Genomic DNA, 21,083 nt, shown 5'->3' with positions numbered 1-21,083 from the left:
CTTTGAAAAATGGAAGTGAAGTTAATTTTTAAAAACCACCAAGTTAAGCGCATGTCCCCAATACCTGAAACTCTGTAGATGCCTTCACACTTCATGCCATACTTCTCTACATAATCTACACATTCACGGAACACTGCTGGCAGTCGAATGCCATCATACATCATGGTCCTCTCTGCGGCATCAGCCAAAGGAATTCCAAAAATGGGTTTGAGATTCGGAACATCCATCTGAGGCACCTCTGGCTCCTGAATTGGCTTCTTCTTTTTCTTCTTTTCCTTCCACTGTTTAACAACCTCAGCTGCTGTCAAGTCTTTTGACTTCTTCTCTTTATGTTTTTCTTCTTTGTGCTTTTCTTCTTTATGTTTTTCCTCTTTGGGTTTCTCTTTTATTTTAAAATCTTTCTCTTTCTTTTTAGAAAAGCTGGGCTTCTTGAAAACATGGATTCCCTTGGACCTCTTCATTTTGGAAGGACTTTCAGCTTCATCTCCAGAGCTGTCTTCCTGAAAGGCAGCATAGCCTTCAGCTGCCAAAGAAATGCAGGGAGTATAAGTTATACGTTTGTTTAATGTCAGCCTGTCTATATGCTTTCTAAAAACTGGACCAAAAAAAGTGTCACCTGGCACTAGCTACCTAGCTTTCCACTTCGTGGCCAATCCCTCCTGGGCACTCCCAGCAATGAAATGGGTTTCCTCTCAGCTAAAAGGAGATGTTGCAGTGACATCTCCAGACCACAAGAGGGCAACATGCAGAGAGCCAGTCATCCTTGTAACAGCAGGTGCTGAAATTGGTTTTACTTTATGCAGACATGTGTCGCTTAACGACAGGGACACATTCCGAGAAACACGTCGTTAGGCGATTAACGACAGGGACACATTCCGAGAAACACGTCGTTAGGCGATTTCATCTTTGTGTGAACATCAGAGAGGGCACTCACACAAACCTGCACGGTACAGCCTGCTACACACCTAGGCTGCATGGTACTGATCTTACAGGACCCCAGTCAGGTACGTGGTCCATTGCTGACTGAAACATCAGGTGGTGCGTGACTATAAACGTGTGTAAGTGGGACTTTGGCAAAGCAAATACTAAAAATACACAGGAAAGCCTCTATAGAGAGGGCTAACGGAAAGAATCCTTCTATAAAATAGAGCATTCTTTTGTCATCTGAATAATGTCTTCTAACTTACTTTACTCAGCTTAGATTTTTTCCCACTTGGCCCTGTAACTTGAGGCAGTCTCAAACCACAACACAACTGCACGGCTGGTTAGTCACTCCAGTCATTCCGCTCTCACACTCCCTCCCCTTCACTGGCTGTTAAGTTCTTTCTGGAGATGCAGCAGGTGCTGAAGCCTCATCTGAGTGGAGGACAGAATCAGGAAAGTGCCTAATCTCTGGATGATGGCCGAACCCCCAAGCCCACTTCCCTGCAGCAGAAGCGCTGGTTCACACACACTGACAACTGCTTTGTATCACAGCAGAGTTAGCCTAGTTTGGTTTTGCTGTTGTTTTTTTATTATCTATAACTCTCCTATTCTTTTCTTTAGCCAGCTACCTTACAAGCTATTTTATAACAAAGATTAAAGACATTTCATAAATTACCCTTTAATTAAATACCAAACCCCCCACACCAACAAAACAGCAGAAATCTTAAGGGCGTGATACCGTGACAGAAAGCAAGGGGAGTCCTCAGACACTGCGGGTGGGAGTGTCAGCGGCACAACCACTCCGGAAAGTTGTTTCGCAGGCTCTATTAATGCTGAAATAAGCAGGGCCTATAGAGAGCGGTCCCGCTCCCTGGCATAAACATGACGGAACTGCCTAAACACATACAACGGCGTTCCAAGAAGCACTCTACATAACAGTCAAAAACTGAGGACAACCCAAAAGACCAAAAACAGTAGAATGGATAAGTAAATTCTACATATTAATGCAATGAGACAAAACCCAGGAATAAAAAGGAACAAATTACTGCCACATGGAATAATATGGATGAATCTAACCAATGTAACATTGGGCAAAAGAAAATAGACAGAAAAGGAAATATGCTTCCATTCATGTAAATTCAAAATCAGGCAGTATCAAGCTGTGCTGAAAGAAGCTTGCCCTCGGGAGGGGTGGGGATGCCCTCTGAAGGGGCAGAGAAAGGGAACTTCTGGGGTACAGATAAGGCTCTACGTCCAGATCCTCGCAGTAATTACACGGCATATCCATTTTGCGATAACTCATAAAGATGTACACAATCTGTGCACTCTATTTGAATGTTATGCTTCAAAAACAAATTAACATAAAAATACTGTGAAACTCAAAATAAAACAACACTTAAAAACTCACCTGACTTGCTTTTAACAGCCTAAAGAGCTATGCTTAAACGATTCACACTCTCTACTGAATGGGAACCATCAATGCAATGCATCATAGGACTTGCTTACGATAAATGAATACTTTTTCACAGTTCCAATAAAGTGCACCCCAATCGGCCTACACACTCTAGGCAAGAAAGTAAGATTCTATACGGGCCAAATTCCAATATCTACTCTTTATACATTATTTTAAATGACCAATTTAAGAAACTTCCACCAGAAAACTTTATCATTTCTGGAAATTCAGTATTTTTATTTGTGAGATTAAGATCCGAAAACACAACTCTAGTACCACAAAAACTGAGACCCTGAAAAATAAAAGAATGTCAAACAGGAATCTTTGGACATATTTCCGGAAGACAGCAGGTCCGTGTGATTAAAGTTTATGTAAAATATATCTGAAGTATGGAGAAAAATGGCACTTACTCCTTTTTTCCTTTTTCTTAAATTTTCCTTTTTTCTTCCCATAGTCCTTCTCATCATCAGACACTATATCAGGAGGCTCGTGGAGGCTGTCATGGGGAGGCGAGGGCTCGCCAGTGCGGTACAACCCGGGAAACTTAGTTGGGCTGATCTCCTCAGAGCTGGGAGTTCGGGTGAGCCCACTGCCATGTTCCACCCTGCGGTGTTCACTGGGGCTGCTGGTGGGGGGCAGGAAGCACTCGGTCATTCTGCCTCCCTGATGAGACAGTGAAGACGGCTTCTCTGTTACCTATCCATTCCACCTGCACAGAGGGAAAAGATCATCACGGTCATCTAACAAACCAAGACAAAAGCACCACACACACACATATGACGGCAATTAATCTTGCATTTATAAATCAAAGATACTTTTCTTCACAATCCCCCTCTAAAAATGAAAATCAAGTTCTCAAAGTAGAACAGAGAGTTCCTTTAAAAAGAACTCACCATTTTAAAAGGCTTCACTTGGATTGCTAACCAACACAGAAACTTACCAGAGTCGCCCCTCGGTATCTGCAGGGAAGTGGTTCCAGGACCCCCTGCAGATACCAAAACCCACGGATTCTCAAGTCCCTTATATAAAATGGTAGACTATTTGTATATAACCTACACACATCCTCCCATATACTTTAAAGCACCTCTAGATTATCTATAATACCTAATGCAACATAAATGCCTTGTAAATAGTTGTTACACTATTGTATTGTTTAGGGAATAATTGTTTAGGAAATAACGACAGAGAAAAAAAGCTTGCACACGTTCAGTACATGTGCAACCATCACAGGCTTTTCAACCTGCAGCTGGGTGACTCTACAAATGCGGAACCCACAGATATGAAGAGCCAACTGCGTTTTCCTTAAGTTATGACCAAACAACTATGAATAATAAATTACAAAGACTATTTATATAACTACATATGAGTAGTTTGGTGTCATAATTAAAATTACAATACAGTCAAAGTGATCTATTTAATGATTCCCACAATTATAGAGCATTAACTGTAATTCTACATTACCTATTAGCGAGTTCATATGTTGATAACAACTATTTTATTTTGTAGTGCAGTTATGTTCAAAGAAACAAAGGAATCCTCATTTACTCAATCCAAAATATAAAATAGTTTCACTAGAAGGGACACTACAAAAAACAAACATAAGAAGAGCTCAAGATTTGTTCACACTTTTCTTCTCCTTTACAGAGAAAGGAGGGTAAAAAAAGCCTAACTACTGTGTTCAAAAGTTACCTGGATTAGTTCTTACTCCCCTTTAAGATCTTTATGATACTCATTTGAAAAACTATTTCAATCACTTGTTTCTCTTTGCACTCATTTTTAAGGTTATTTTGCACATTTAAAAATCCACAAGCCAAGTGACAAGACAGATAAATCTGACCATAAACAGAGTCAAAAGACGAGTAAATGTGGAGGAAAAATTGCAAATGTTGATAGCTAATTTCTTTAAAAAGCAAAGACATTTTAAGAGGACTGAAATCATATCAAGCATCTTTTCCAACTACAATGGGATGAAGCTAGAAATTAATTACACAAAGAAATCTGGAAAACTCACAAATATGTGGAGATTAAAAAACATGCTACTTAACCAATAGGTCAAAGAAGAAATCAAAAGAGAAATCAAAAAATATCTTGCAACAATTGGGAAAAAATATTTGCAAATCATATATCCGATAAAGGGTTAATCTCCATAATATATAAAGAACTCACACAACTGAACAACACAAAATCATACAACCTGATCAAAAAATGGGCAGGAGATATGAACAGACATTTCTCCAAAGAAGATATACTGATGGCTTATAGGCACACGAAAAGATGCTCCTCACTGATCATCAGGGAAATGCAAATCAAAACTACACTAAGCTATCACCTTACACCCATTAGAATGGGTAAAATAACCAAAACAAAAAATAACAAATGTTGGAGAGGTTGTGGAGAAAAAGGAACCCTCATACACCGCTGGTGGGAATGCAAACTGGTGCAGCCACTATGGAAAACAGTATGGAGACTCCTCAAAAAACTAAAAATAGAAATACCATATGACCTAGCCATCCCACTACTGGCTATCTATCCAAAGAACTTGGAATCAGCAATTCAAAGAGACTCATGCACTCCTATGTTCACTGCAGCATTATTTACAATAGCCAAGACACGGAAGCAACCTAAGTGCCCATCGACTGATGACTGGATAAAGAAGATATGGTGTATATATATATATATATATATATATATATATATATATACACACACACACACACAATGGAATATTATGCCATAAAAAAGAATAAAATCATCCCATTCGCAACAACATGGATGGACCTTGAGGGTATTATGTTAAATGAAATAAGCCAGATAGAGAAAGACAATCTCTACATGACTCCACTCATAGGGGGAAGTTAAACAATGTGGACAAAGAGAATAGATTAGTGGCTACCAGGGGAAAGGGGGGGGGGGAGGGGGCACAAAGGGTGAAGTGGTGCACCTACAATATGACTGACAAATAATAATGTACAATTAAAATTTCACAAGGTTGTAAACTATCATAACTTCAATAAAAAACAAAATAGAAAAAAAAAGAAAGAAATCCTGCTATTTGTGAAAGACGGATAAACTTGAAGAACAGGGGCCAGCCCCATGGCCGAGTGGTTAAGTTCGTGCACTCTGCTTCGGTGGCCCAGGGTTTCACCGGTTCGAACCCTGGGTGAGGACACGGCACCCCTCATCAGGCCATGCTGGGGTGGCATCCCACATGCCACAACTAGAAGGACCCACAACTAAAAAAAACAACTATGTACTGGGGGGCTTTGGGAGAAAAAGGAAAAAAATAAAAGAAAAAATTTTTAAAGAAAAAATACTCAAAGAATATTATGCTAAGTGAAATAAACCAAACAGAGAAAGGCAAATACTGTATGATCTCACTTACATCTGGAATCTAAAAAAGTCCAACTCATAGAAATAGAGAGTACCAGGGACTGGGGGTGTGGGAAATGGGGAGAGATTGGTGAAAGGGTACAAACTAAATCAAAAGTAAAATAAATAAATAAAAATATCTTGCGACAAACAAAAATGGAAACCAAATTGTGGAATGCAGGAAAGGGATGCAAATGAATGCAAAGCATCCATTCCTACTGCAAGGAAGAAGGAAAACTGTCACTATCTGCAGACGACACGTTATTATATACAAAAAAACCTTAAAGACTCGATCAAAAAACTGTTAGACCTAATAAATAAATTCAGTAAAGTTGCAGGATACAAAATCAATACACAAAAATCCATTGCATTTCTATACACTAATAGCAAACTATCAGAAAGAGAAATTCAGAAAACAATCCCATTTATAATTGCACCAAAAAGAATAAAATACCTAGGAATAAATTTAACCAAGGAGGTAAAAGACCTGTATATTGAAAACTACAAAACATTAATGAAAGAAACTGAGAAAGACACAAACAGAAAGATATTCTGTTTTGAAATATCCTGGACTGGAAGAATCAATATTGTCAAAATGTTGATACTACCCAAAGCAATTTACAGATCCACTGCAATCCCTTCAAAATTCCAATGGCATTTTTCATAGAAATAGAACATATAATCCTAAAATTTGTATGGAACCACAAAAGATCCCAAGCAGCTAAAGCAATCTAGAGAAAAAAGAACAAAGCTGGAGGCATCCGGCTTCCTAATTTCAAACTGTATTACAAAGGCAGAGCAATTAAAACAGTATGGTACTGGCATAAAAACAGACACATAGACCAATGAAACAGAATAGACAGCCCAGAAATAAACCTACATATACATGGTAGATTAATTTACAACAAAGAAGCCAAGAATATACAAGAGGGAAAGGACAGTCTCAAGCAAAAGAATGAAACTCAACCACTTTCTTACACCATACACAAAAGTTTACTCAAAATGGATTAAAGACTTGAACGTAAGACCTGAAACCATGAAACTCCTAGAAGAAAACAGGTGGTAAGCTCTCTGAAATAAGTCTTGGCAACGATTTTCTGAATCTGACCCCAAAAGCAAAAGCAACGAAAGCAAAAATAAACAAGTGGGACTACAGTAAACTAAAAAGCTTCTGCACAGCAAAGGAAACCATCAACAAAATGAAAAACAAAACTTACTGAACGGGAGAAAGTATTTGTAAATCATAAATCTGATAAGGGGTTAATATTTAAAATATATAAAAAACTCATAAAACTCAATAGCAAAAAAAAATCTGATTAAAAAACGGGCAGAAGATCTGAACAGATATTTTTCTAAAGACATATAGATGGCCAATAGGTACATGAAAAGATACTCAACATCATTAATCATCAGGGAAATGCAAATCCAAACCACAGTGAAATATCACCTCACAGCTGTTTAAATGGTTATTATCAAAAAGACAAGAAATAACAAGTGTTGAAGAGGATGTGAGAAAGGGGAACCCTTGTACACTGCTGGTGGGAATGCAAAGTGGTGCAGCCACTACGGAAAACAGTATGGAGCTTTCTCAAAAAGTTAAAAATAGAAATACCATATGATCCAGCAATTCCACTTCTCTGTATTTATCTGAAAAAAACAAAAACACTAACTTGAAAAGATATATGCATCCCCATGTTCAATGCAACATTATTTTTTTTCTCTGCCCCGTTCTTGTTTATTTTTGTACATGCATGAAACACAGCATCATTCTAAAAGCCAAAGCTACGCAAAGAGATATTCTTAGAGAAATGTCCCTCTGCCTCATTGGTTCTTTCCCTTTTCTTCCCTTCATCTTTTTCAACTTACTTCCACCTACCCTCTATAGGTAATCAATCTCACCAGTTTATCCTTCCTGTATCTCTTTTTGAATAAACAAGCAGACACATAATTTTCTAATGTCCTCTTCTTTCTTAGACTAAGGATAGTATACTATAAATATTGATTTGCATTTAATTTTTTCACTTAACAATGTATTCTAGAAACTCTCCATGCTAGTTCATAGAGATCTTCCCCGACAGCGGCATAAGTACTCCATTGTCTGGAAGTAACAATCTATTTAACTATTCTCTTATGTATGAGCATTTAAGTTGTTTCCAATATTTTGCAATTATAAACAATGCTACAATGAATGAATATGCACCTGTGTTTTCTCAATACACCATTATTTACAATAGCTAAGATATGGAAACAACCTAAGTGTCCATCGATGAATGAATGGAGAAAGCAACTGTGGCACATATACAGAATGGAATATTATTCACCCATAAAAAAGAATGAAATCTTCCCATTTGCAACAACATGGATGGACCTCAAGGGCATTATGCTAAGTGAAATAAATCAGACAGAAAGACAAATACCATATGACCTCTCTTGTATGTGGAATATAAAAAGAAAAACAAGCTCATAGATACAGATAACAGCCTCATAGTTGCCAGAGGCAAAGGCTGGGGGGTGGGAGAAATGGGTGAAGTGGGTCAAAAAAAGAAAGATGTCCTGTCTTTCACATGAGTGCGTTTGCAATTCTGTCTCCTCTCTCTCTCATCAAAAGCAAAGAGCTCTTACAAGTGAACAAAAATCTAAACAAATCAAGAGAATACACAAAGGACGAGAAGTAGTTCATAGAAAAATGAGTAATATCTATATGAAAACAATGTTCAAATACAATTATAATTTAAAAATATAAATTAAAACAATGTTATCATTTTTCCAACATCAGACTGGCAAAGAACAAAAAAGGTGTATAATACCCACTGTTGGTAAGGAAGTGAGCAAACAGGGACTCATGCAGATATCTACTAATGGTAGAAGTATAAATTAGCACACTTTTTTTTATTGAGATCACAATAGTTGATAACATTGTGTACTTTCAGTTGTACATTACTATTTGTCCATCATCATATATATGTGCCCCTTTACCCCTTATGCTCACCCCTCAACCCCTTCCCCTCTGGTAATCGCTAATCTGCTCTCTTTGTTCATGTGTTTGTTTATCTTTCACATATAAGTGAAATCATACAGGGTTTGTCTTTGTCTGTCTGGCTTATTTCGCTTAACATAATACCTTCCAGGTCCATCCATGTTGTTGCAAATGGAACAATTTTGTCTTTTTTATGGCTGAATAGTATTCCATTGCATATATATGTGTGTATATATATATATACCACATCTTCTTTATCCATTCATCAAGTTGATGGGCATTTGGATTGCTTCCATGTCTTGGCTATTGTGAATAATGCTACAATGAACACAAGGGTACATAAGTCTCTCTGAATTGCTGATTTCAAGGTCTTTGTATCAATACCCAGTAGTGGGATAGCTGAGTCGTTTGGTATCCCTACTGTTAGTTTTTTGAGGAAACTCCATACCGTTTTCCATAGGGGCTGCAGCAGTCTACGCTCCCACCAGCAGCATATGAGGTTCTCTTTTCTCCACAACCTCTCCAACATTTGTTATTTTTAATCTTAGTGATTATAGCCATTCTTATGGGTGTAAGGTGATATCTCATTGTAGTTTTGATTTGCATTTCCCTGATGATTAATAATGTTGAACATCTTTTCAGGTGCCTGTTGGCCATCTATCTTCTTTGGAAAAATGTCTGTTTATATCCTCTGTCCATTTTTTGATCAGGTTAGTTTTTTGTTGTTGTTGAGTTGTGTGAGTTCTTTATATTTTCATTAACCCCTTGTTGGATATATGATTTGCAACTATTTTCTCCCAGTTGGTGGGTTGTCTTTTTGTTTTGTTCCTGGTTTCCTTTGCCTTGCAGAAGCTCTTTAGTCTGATTTAGTCCCATTTTGTTTATTTTTTCTTTTGTTTCCCATACCTGAGTAGACATGGTATTCAAAAAGATCCTCCTCAGACCAATGTCAAAGAGTGTATTGCCTATATTTTCTTCTAGGAATTTTATGGTTTCACATCTTACCTTCAAGTCTTTAATCCATTTTGAGTTAATTTTTGTGTATGGCAAAAGATAATGGTCTATTTTCATTCTTTTGCATATGGCTGTCTAGTTTTCCCAACACCGTTTATTGAAAAGACTTTCCTTTCTCCATTGTATGTTCTTGGCTCCTTTGTCAAAGATTAGCTGTCTGCAGATACAGCGCAATCATTTTTGAAAAGCAATTTGGTAATATGTATTAACATTTAGGGACCCACAAGTAAAAATATACAACTATGTACTGGGGGGATTTGGGGAGCAAAAAGCAAAAAAAAAAAAAAAGATTGGCAACAGTTGTTAGCTCAGGTGCCAATCTTTAAAAAAATAAAATAAAATAAAACTTAAGATATACTCTCTTTGATCCAGGAATTTCTCTTTTAAGAACTTATCCTTCAGATATACTTTTACAAGATTTCAAAGATGTGCAAATGAAAATATTCACGTCAGCATTGTAAAAGCAAAAACAAAATAATCTAAATGACTATCAACAGAAGATCCGTTAAATCATGACTTATCCAAACATTGGAATATAAAGTCACAAACGCAATTTCTGAAAATAAATAAGAAACAGTTAACCACTGTTAACTTGGAAGTGGTACAAGGGGAGGGAGAAGAAGATTTTTTAATTTTTTCCCTTCTATATAGTTTGAACCTTATACGTCAATTTATTACTTCTATTACTATTATTGTTTAAAAAAATGTCAGGGGGCCGGCCTGGTGGCATGGCAGTTGGGTTTGCATGCTCTGCTTCGGTGGCCTGGGGTTCACCAGTTTGAATCCCAGGCGTGGACCTACACATCACTCATCAAGCCTTGCTGTGGTAGGCGTCCCACATATAAAGTAGAGGAAGATGGGCACAGGCGCTAGCTCAGGGCCAGTCTTCCTCAGCAGAAAGATGATTGGCGGCAGATGTTAGCTCAGGGCTAATCTTCCTCGGAAAAAAAAATTGAATGGTCATGTTTTTTTATCCCATAAAAATCATGCAGCATTACAAAATCATGTTTCTGACAATATTTAATAATGCGGGGAAAAGCAATTTTATTTACAGCACAATATCGATTTTTAAACATTTAAATACATATGCAAAACAATTGTAAGAACAAGAGAACATTAATAATGATCACCTCTGAATTGTAAGATTATAAAGTGACCCAATTTTTCTTCTTACTTTTCTATATTTCATAAATTTTCTACCCAGTATGCATTATTGCTTGTATAATCAGGAAAAACAGTAAAAAACAGAAGAAAGTTCCTTTAAAGGATCCATAAGCATCACTATAATTCTGCTTTTCTTGATAGGCCCTGACTTTTGGCCATTACTTTTTAAATGTACATTCTATTTTTCCTTTAGTTGAAGGCATCCTAAGTTTTGGCAATCACAGGATTTGAGAGTTTAGAGAGAGCTGGAGTCCAACCAGCAACACAGCTGTACATTACAGATGAGGAAACTGAGCTCCAAAGGCTCAGGAAGCTGGACACAGCTGCAGGGAGGGAGCACAGCTTCATACAACAGAAAGAAAACCGCTGCCAGGCACCCCAGCCACACACATGCACTTTATTTTACGCTCCCCTGCCTTTGCACACGCTGCCTTCACTCCCTGGAGACCAGTCCTCCTTCTGTACTTTTGCACGGCCAATTTATATTCATCTTCAACATTAAGCCTGCAAATGGGTACGAGCAATTTTTTTGGAGTGATGGAGTCTAGATTTGTATTGAGGTGATGGTTACACAAACCTGTAAATTTAGTAAAAATCACTGAATTATACAGTTAAAGTGGGTGAATCTTACGGTATGTAAATTATACCTAAATAAAGCTGTTAAAAAAAAAGGATCAAGTACCAGCATCATCCTCTCCAGGAACCTTCCCTCACAACCCACCCCATCCAGTCCAGCCTTCCATACTGCTTTTCTGTGCTCCCGAATACACCGTTAGCACTGCATGCACCTGCTGTGTTTTAATTACCTACGCAGGCATCTGTCTTGCCCAGTACTTTGTGAGCTCCAGCATTTAACACGACACAGGGGATACCAGAAGCACTCGTATGTTTACTTCGCCAAGTAATTAGTCTCCTCAATGTTCTCAACATGTTGTGTACTGCTCACAGAACAAAGATTAGAAGAAATTAACCTAGTTCTAAGCCTTAAATTCTAATTAAGGAAACAAAGAAAGGGAATCCAAATTTTCTCCGAGTTCCTGTGGCTTTCGGAACCTTCATGTACATTAACTAACCTTAGTACCTTCTGTGAGAAAAGAGGTATTTTTCCAACTTTACAAACAGGGAAACTAACGCTCAGAGGGCTGAAGTAACTCACTTTAAGGCACACAGCAAGTAAAAGATAAATCTGAAGTCTGTTTGACTCAAAACACCTATTCTTTCCACTAAACTGCTCTTTACGTATCCATACAGAAAAGAGAGTACATTTAACCCAAGGGGCACGGCACGGCTAGATACAGCAGGAATACGGGGCCTGGTATGAGAATGGTGGGAGGACTGGTCTGGTGGGGGCAGTTTCTGCGAAGGAGCAATGGAACTGAAAGACAAGGTGGGATCTGAACTGAATGTCACCTGAATGCCAAGCTGAGGAGCTCAGACTCGACGAGGGAGTCATTACCAATGCCCAAGCCAGGAAGCAACAACACGGGGAGGAGAAAGGGCAGGGATAGGAATAACAAAATGCCAGACAAATTTTTTTTTGAGTTCCTAATAGTTTACATCAATGTGAAATTTCAGTTGTACATTATTTCTTGTCTGTCCCCACATAGGTGGTCCCATTCACCCCCTGTGCCCACCCCCCACCCCCCTTTCCCTGGTAACCACTGAACTGTTTCCTTTGTCCATGTGTTTGTTTATATTCCACATATGAGTGAAATCACCTGGTGTTTGTCTCTCTCACTCTGGCTTATTTCGCTTAGCATAATTCCCTCCAGGTCCTTCCATGTTGTTGCAAATGGGATGAATTTGTCTTTTTTTTTTTTTGCGGAAGATTAGCCCCGAGCTAACTGCTGCGAATCCTCCTCTTTTTGCTGAGGAAGACTGGCCCTGAGCTCACATCCATGCCCATGTTCCTCTACTTTATATATGGGATGCCTACCACAGCATGGCTTGTCATGCAGTGCCACGTCCACACCCAGGATCCAAACCGGTGAACCCCAGGCCGCTGAAGCGGAACGTGGGCACTTAACCACTGTGCCACCAGGCTGGCCCCTGATTTTGCCTTTTTTTATGGCTGAGTAGTATTCCATTGTATATATACACAACATCTCCTTTATTCAATCATCAGTTGATGGGCACTTGGGCTGCTTCCATGTCTTGGCTGTTGTGAAGAGTGCTGCACTGAACATAGGGGTGCATATGTTACTTTGGATTGTTGATCTCATATTGTTTGGGTAGGTACCCAATGGGAGATAACTAGGTCATACAATATTTCTATTTTTAGTTTTTTGAGGCATCTCCATACTGTTTTCCATAGAGGCTGCACCAATTTGCATTCCCACCAACAGTGGATGAGGGTTCCCTTTTCTCCATACCCTCTCCAACATTTGTTATTTTTAGTCAGTGATTATAGCCAATTTAACATGCATAAGGTGGTATCTTAGTGTAGTTTTGATCTGCATTTCCCTGATGATTAGTGATGTTGAACATCTTTTCCTGTGCTGATTGGCCATCTGTATACCTTCTCTGGAAAAACGCCTGTTGATATCCTCTGCCCATTTTTCGATCGGGCTGTTTTTCTGTTGTTCAGTTGTCTGAATTCCTTATATATTATGGAGATTAACCCCTTATCAGATAAATGGTTTGCAAATATTTTCTCCCAGTTAGTGGGTTGTCTTTCTGTTTTGATCCTAGTTTCTCTTGCCTTGCAGAAGCTCTTTAGGCTGATGAACTCCCACTTGTTTATTTTTTGTTTCCATTGTCTGAAAGACATGGTATTGGAAAAGATCCTTCTAAGTTCAATGTCAAAGAGTGTACTACCTATATTATCTTCCATGAATTTTATGGGTTCAGAACTTACCTTCAAGTCTGTAATTCATTTTGAGTTTATTTTTGTGTATGGTGTGAAATAATGGTCTACTTTCATTCTTTTGCATGTGGGTGTCCAGTTTTCCCAACACCATTTATTGAAGAGACTGTCTTTTCTCCATTGTATGTTCTTGGCACCTTTGTTGAAGATTAGCTATCCATATATGTGCGGTTTTATTTCTGGGCTTTCAGTTCTGTTCCATTGATCCGTGTGTCTGTTTTTGTACCAGTACCATGCCGTTTTCATCACTATGGCTTTGTAGTACATTTTGAAGTCAGGGGTTGTGATGCCTCCAGCTTTGTTCTTTTTTCTCAGCATTCCTTTAGCAATTTGGGGTCTTCGGTTGCCCCATATGAATTTTAGGATTCTTTGTTCTATTTCCGTGAAGAATGTCATTGGGATTCTGATTGGGATTGCACTGAATCGTAGATTGCTTTGGGTAGTACGGACATTTTAACTATGTTTATTCCTCCAATCCATGTGCATGGAATCTTTTTATGTCATTATCTATTTCTTTCAATAATGTCATATAATTTTCACTGTATAAGTCCTTCACCTCCTTAAATAAATTTATTCCTAGGTACCTTTTTTGTTGTTGCAATCATAAATGGAATTATATTCTTGAGTTCTCTTTCTGTAAGTTCATTATTTGAATATACAAAATGCAACTGATTTTTGTAAGTTGATTTTGTACCCCACAACTTTACTGTAGTTGTTAATTATTTCTAATTGTTTTCCGATGGATTCTTTAGAGTTTTCCATATATAAGATCATGTCGTCTGCAAACAGTGAGAGGTTCACTTCTTCACTCCCTATTAGGATTCCTTTTATTCCTTTCTCTTGCCTAATTGTGCTGGCAAAACCTCCAGTACCATGTTGAATAAGAGTGGTGATAGTGGGCATCCTTGTCTCGTTCCTGTTCTCAGAGGGATGGCATTCAGTTTTTCCCCATTGAGTATGATGCTGGCTGTGGGTTTGTCATATATGGCCTTTATTATGTTGAGATAATTTCCTTCTATCCCCATTTTGTTAAGAGTTTTTATCATAAATGGCTGTTGGATCTTGTCAAATGCTTTCTCTGCATCTATTGAGATGATCATGTGGTTTTTATTCTTTATTTTGTTAATGTGGTGTATCACATTGATTGATTTGTACATGTTGAGGCATCCCTGTATCCCTGGTATCAATCCCATTTAATCACAATGTACAATCTTTTTGATATATTGCTGTATCCAGATTGCCGATATTTTGTTGAGGATTTTTGCATCTATGTTCATCAGTGATACTGGCCTGTAGTTTTCCTTTTTTGTCTTGTCCTTGTCAGGCTTTGGTACCAGAGGGATGTTGGCCTCATAGAATGTGTTAGGAAGCATTCCATCTTCCCTAATTTTTTGGACTAGCTTGAGAAGGACAGGCATTAAATCCTCTCTGAAAGTCTGGTAGAATTCCCCAGGAAAGCCATCTGGTCCTGGGTTTTTATTCTTTGGGATGCTTCTGATTACTGTTTCAATCCCTTGTGATTGGTCTATTTGGATTCTATATTTCTTCTTGATTCAGCTTTGGGATGTTGTAATGGTCTAAGAATTTATCCATTTCCTCTAGAGTGTCCATTTTGTTGACATATAGTTTTTCATAGTATTCTCTTATAATCCGCTGTATTTCTGTGATATCTGTTATTTCTCCTCTTTCATTTCTAATTTTATTTATCTGAGTTTTCTCTCTTCTTTTCTTTGTAAGTCTGGCTAAAGGTTTATCAATTTTATTTATCTTCTCAAAGAACCAGCTTTGTTTCATTGATCCTTTCTACTGCCTTTTTTGTTTCAATAGCATTTATTTCTGCTCTTAGTTTTATTATTTCTCTCCTGCTGACTTTGGGCTTTGTTTGTTGTTCTTTTTCCAATTCAATTAGGTGCAGTTTGAGATTGTTTATTTGGGATTTTCCTTGTTTGTTAAGGTGAGCCTGTATTGAGATGAAATTCCCTCTTAATATGGCTTTTGCTGCATCCCATGAGTTGGTATGGTATGTTTTCATTTTCTTCCAGATATTTTTTTAATTTCTCCTTTAATTTCTTCAATGATCCATTGGTTGTTCAACAGCATGTTGTTTAGTCTCCACATCTTTGTTCTTTTCTCAGTTTTTTTCTTGTAATTAATTTCTAGCTTTATAGCACTGTGATTTGAGAAGATGCTTGTCATTATTTCAACCTTCTTAAATTTATTGAGGCTTGCCTTCTTTCCCAACACATGGTCTATCTTTAAGAATGTTCTGTGCACAATTAAGAATGTGTATTCTGCTGTTTTTGGATGCAGTGTTCTATATATTCCTAGTAAGTCCAACTGGTCTAGTGTTTCATTTAATTCTTCTGTTTCCTTGTTGATTTTTTGTATGATCTATCCATTGATGTGAGTGCAGTGTTGAGGTCCCCTACTATTATTGTGTTATTATTAATGTCTTCTTTTAGGTTTGCTAATAGTTGCTTTATGTACTTTGGTGCTCCTGTGTCGGGTGTATACATATTTATGTGCTATTTCTTCTTGATGGAATGTCTCTTTGATCACTATATACTTCCCCTCTTTGTCTCTCTTTACCTATCTTATCTTAAAGTCTACTTTGTCTGATACAAATATTGCAACACCTGCTTTCTTTTGTTTGCCATTAGCTTGGAGTATCGTCTTCCTTCCCTTCACTCTGATCCTCTGTTTGTCACTGGAGCTGAGATGTGTTTCCTGGAGGCAGTATATTGCTGGGTCTTGTTCTTTAACCCATCTTGCCACTCTGTGTCTTTTTATTGGAGAATTCAATCTATTTACATTTAGGGTGATTATCGCTGAGGGCTTAATGCTGCCAGTTTATCACTTGTTTTCCCATTCTCCTGCATTTCCTTTGTTTCTTGTCCTGTGTATTTTGGTCTACCAATCGAGTTATGTAGTTTTTTATGTTGTGTTTCTTTGTTTTCTCCTTATTTATTATTTGTGTCTCTGTTCTCCTTTTTTGTTTAGTGGTTACCCAGAGGTTGGTATTCAAGATCTTGTGGATAAGATAGTCCCTTTTCTGATGGCCTCTTATTTCCTTAGTCTAAACTGATTCAGTCCCTTTCCTCTTTCTCTCCTAAGTTGTTTTTCTCACATCTTATTCCATCATGGGTTATAAGTTTGTGGTTAAAATGACAAGATTATCTTTGTTTTTGGTGTTTTCCTTCCCTTTGTCTTTAATGCTATACTCGAATATTTGCTGTCCTGTCCTGATTCTGTCTACCTGTTTATCTCCTCACTCCATGCTTTGTAACCCCTTTCTCCCATGTTTGTTTGTTTTTTTTTTTTTTTCAGGTATGAGGGCATTCTTGTGGGTTTCTTGTAGGGAGGTGTCTCATGGCTACAAACTCCCTTAGCTTATATTTTTCTGGGAAAGTTTTCATTTCTCCATCATATCTGAAGGATATTTTCTCTGGATAGAGTATTCTTGATTGAAAGTTTCTGTCCTTCAAAGATTTGAATATGCTATTCCAGTCTCTCCTAGCCTCTAACGTTTCTTCAGAGAAATCCACTGAGAGCCTGATAGAGGTTCCTTTGTAGGTTATTTTCTTCTGCCTTGCTGCCCTTAGTATTCTTTCTTTGTCATTCACTTTTGCCAGTTTCACTACTATATGCTTTGCAGTAGATCTTTTTACATTGGCATATTTAGAAGATCTGGTAGCCTCTTCCACATGGATTTCCATCTACTTCCCTAGGGTTGGGAAGGTCTCTGCTATTATTTCTTTGAACAAGCTTTCTGCTCCATTCTTCTTCTCTTCTCCTTCCTGAATACCTATAATTCCTATGTTGCACTTCCTAATTGAGTCAGCTATTTCTTGGAGACTTTCTTCATTTCTTTTTTAGCCTTAGTTCTCTCTCCTCCTCTATGTGGAGCATTTCAACATGTCTATACTCAATTATACTGATATGCTCCTCTATGATATCTGCTTGAGTGTTCAGGGAATCTATACTTTGTTTTATCTCTTCTATTGTGTCTTTCATCTCTAATATTCCTGATTGATTCTTCTTTATAGTTTCAATTTCTCTTGTGAAGTAGCTCCTGAACTCGCTGAATTGTTTCTCTACATGCTCTTTTAATTCACTGAGTGTTTTGATGATAGCTATTTTGAATTGTTTGTCATTTAGATTACATACTCTTGTGTCCTCAGGTCTGATTTCTGGGTACTCGTCATTTTCTCTCTGGTCTAGAGATCTACTATAATGTTTGACATTGCTATAGGGAGTGGCTCTGGTTTTTCACATCCTGGTGTTATTTTGTCACAGTTACCGCCTATCGCCACTGGGTGGGGGTCAACAGCCATGTATTCTGAGCCCGCTGCCTTAAGCCGAGATCCCAGGCAGTGGAGTGGGTGCAGGGCAGGTGGGGGGAGGTGCGCTTTGTCCTGCTTGCTGTCTGGACTTTCTCACTCTGTTCTCCTGGGGCTTCGGTTTGATGAGGTCACCACCCTCAAAAGCTTTCGCCCCAGTAGAATGAAAGTCACCTCCCCCATTCCTTGATGTTCCCGTGAATGTCTCCTCCCCCATTCCTTTCCTCTTGGAGGTTGTGGTCCTGGATCACAGTCTTTAGGGGCAGGAGCAAAGTTTTCTCTTACCCCTTTCCACCTCCTCCAAGGGGGGCTCCAGCCTCTCTGCCCGCCACCATACGGGTGCCTGGGTCACTCCGTCATTTTCTGTGTGGTGTTTGGATGTCCTCTGTTGGAGTATGAATGTCCTTTTTGTTGTATGAAGGAGGGGAGAGATTATCAGAAGAACTTACTCTGCCATGATGCTGATGTCACCTCTACAGACACATTTTGATGATTCCCTCCTCTGTGTTCCTACAGCATTTGGTAACTTATACCTACATGTACATGTTCTCCTAGTTCATTTATTACAGTTATTCAGTCTCCATACCAGATTGATGAAAGAGGTTTGTTCATAAAACATTTAATAGACTATCTTGCAAAAACCACTCCAAAGAAATATGTGTTGACTTGATTTACCTATAGTTTGGAATGAATGGAAGAAAGGGGAGCAGCTAAAAGCAGATATGAAGGAGTGAGGGCTAAAATACGTAGCCAGGTACCTGAGGGTTACTGTAGAGAGATAGATGAAGACAGTGGGCACTGAAGCCGAGTACCTGAGGGTCACGGTATATATTCAGTAAGACCATGACTGCCCTTCAACCTTGTTCCCAACCGGACACACATGAAGGCAAGTTAATTTTGTCAATTTGCGGTTTTCCTGTTTAACTTGAGGGGTGACTCAGGGAGCATTTGTGAGCTTGTTTTACAGAAAAAAGAGAATGCCTTTGGGGAGGTTCCAGTCACCAGATGACCAGCCCCCAGCTGGCATTGACACCCAGAAGTCAGACTGCCCAAGGGCTTCTCTGGAGTGAAAGATTACCCCTTTGTTTCTCTGAAATTCTCCCTGCCAAGTCCCTTAGCTCTATAAACTCCCCCTGCTTTCTTCTCTTGTTAGAGCAGATTTGAGAGAACCCATTCTCCCACCTCATTCTGGCCAATTCGAATAAACCTTTCTCCATCTCCAAGCACCAATGTCTCAGTGGTAACTGGTTTACTGTGCATCAGGCACACGAATTTGAGATTAACAGGTCTTGAATTAGACGCAGGATGATTTCATAAGAAACAACAATGTGTCTGCATTAGGACACACTGTTTTGAGCATTGGGGAGCTATAGCAAGCCTATTCACTGAATAAAAGGGCAGTAAAGAAAGGCCTCAAATAGCCCATGGTAAATTTAAGTATAAGTAGCCAAAGGTAAGAAAATAAAACAACAAATTAGAAATTCCTATTTCTGAGGCATGAGGAGAATGGAGGTAAATTTGTTAAGCATTGAAGAAAGAGTACTTATCCCTATTCCTTCTGGTAAACACAATTAAAAATCATGGATACTGGATTTAAAAAAAAAGACAACAGACTCAAAAGGTAGAGGGAAGAAGGCAGATGAGTTAGGGACATTGGGATTTGAGGAACAACACAGTCTTGTGTCCCTGAGTTTTCTTTTCTCTGCCTCTACATCGCAGACTTGGAGCTCAAGAAGACAGAAATGTAGAAACACCAATGGACACAGAAAAAAAACCCCAACACAACAAAGCCTGCTCTCTCTAGCCAAAGGACCAGTAGGAAAGAGGATGCTCTGCAAGACAGAAAATTTTTAGATAATAATGGTCTACTCCAGCCAAACACCAGAGAAATATCAATGGCCCCATCCCCATTCACACTAGGAAGAGGACAGAAAGCCAATCATTGGTGCTGTTGGGCAAGATTTGGTCCGCTAGAAAAGTGAATGCAAAGGGGTACAAGAGAATTTTGGAGGTGATAAAATGTTCTATATTATGGTTGTGGTGGTAGCTTCATAGGTATATACAGTTGTCGAAACACAAAGAACTGTACACTTTAAACTGGATACGTTTTATGGCATGTAAACTACACTATCAATAAGGTAAAAAAAAAAAAGCTTTTTGAAAGAAATCGACAAGCCATCCTAAAATTCTTAGAAATGCAAAGAACTTAGAATAGCTACAACGATTGTGAAAAAGAACAAAGTTATTAAAGCTAAAGTAATCAAGACACTATGGTATCAGAGTAAACATAAACAGATTAGTGGAACAAAAAAGAAAATTCAGAGAGAGACCCACATGTATGTAGTCAATTGATTTTCAACAAAGGTTCCAAAAGAATTCATGGGGGAAAGGAAAGTCTCCAACAAATGGTGTTGGACAGCCATGTGGAAAAAAGAAAAGCTCAGACCCTTCCATCATATCATCTAAAAAAATGTAATTCAAGATAAATCATAGACCTAAAACTTAAAAGCTAAAAATATAAAACTTATAAAATAAAACATACTTTTGAGACCTTGGGGTAGGCAGAATTTTCCAGATGGGAGCAGAAAGCATTAACTATAAAATTTAAAATTGACAGATTGGACTTTATCAAAAGCAAAAACTTCTGTTCATCAAAAGACACTATTAAGAAAATGAAAAGTCAAGCCAAGGACTTGGAGAACATACCTGCAGTACATATACTTGACAAAGGACTTATATCCAGAATAAAGAATTCCTACAATTCAATAACAACAAGACAAACAATCCAAAACAAAAATGGGCAAAAAGAGTTGAGCAAACAATTTACAAAGGAAAATAATACAAATGGTCAATAAGCCCGTGAAAAAAGTTCCATGTCAATAAACATCAAAGAAATGTAAATTGAAACCACAATGAGCTATCAATAGACAGGATCTAGACAGGTTAAACTTTGAAACGAACGATTCCTAATGTTGG

General features: G+C 38.2%; 1 protein-coding gene across 2 annotated transcripts in view; it reads right to left on the bottom strand.

Moving 5' to 3' along the window:
• RALBP1 (ralA binding protein 1) overlaps window positions 1-21,083 on the bottom strand; it is a 61,661-nt gene that overhangs the window by 20,639 nt on the left and 19,939 nt on the right. For both annotated transcript variants that reach the window (XM_070629501.1, XM_070629500.1), the window contains exons 2-3: window positions 2,788-3,086; window positions 65-523 (exon numbers count right to left, since the gene is read on the bottom strand). In XM_070629501.1, coding sequence (XP_070485602.1) covers window positions 65-523; window positions 2,788-3,031 — 703 coding nt within the window. In that variant the 5' untranslated portion in view covers window positions 3,032-3,086. The remainder of the gene's footprint in view (window positions 1-64; window positions 524-2,787; window positions 3,087-21,083) is intronic.

This window comes from Equus przewalskii, chromosome 7 (genome assembly GCF_037783145.1).
Source record: "Equus przewalskii isolate Varuska chromosome 7, EquPr2, whole genome shotgun sequence".
Classification (NCBI taxonomy): domain Eukaryota; kingdom Metazoa; phylum Chordata; class Mammalia; order Perissodactyla; family Equidae; genus Equus; species Equus przewalskii.
The sequence above is the reverse complement of the archived record's forward strand: the minus strand, read 5'-3'. Positions and strand labels throughout refer to the sequence as shown.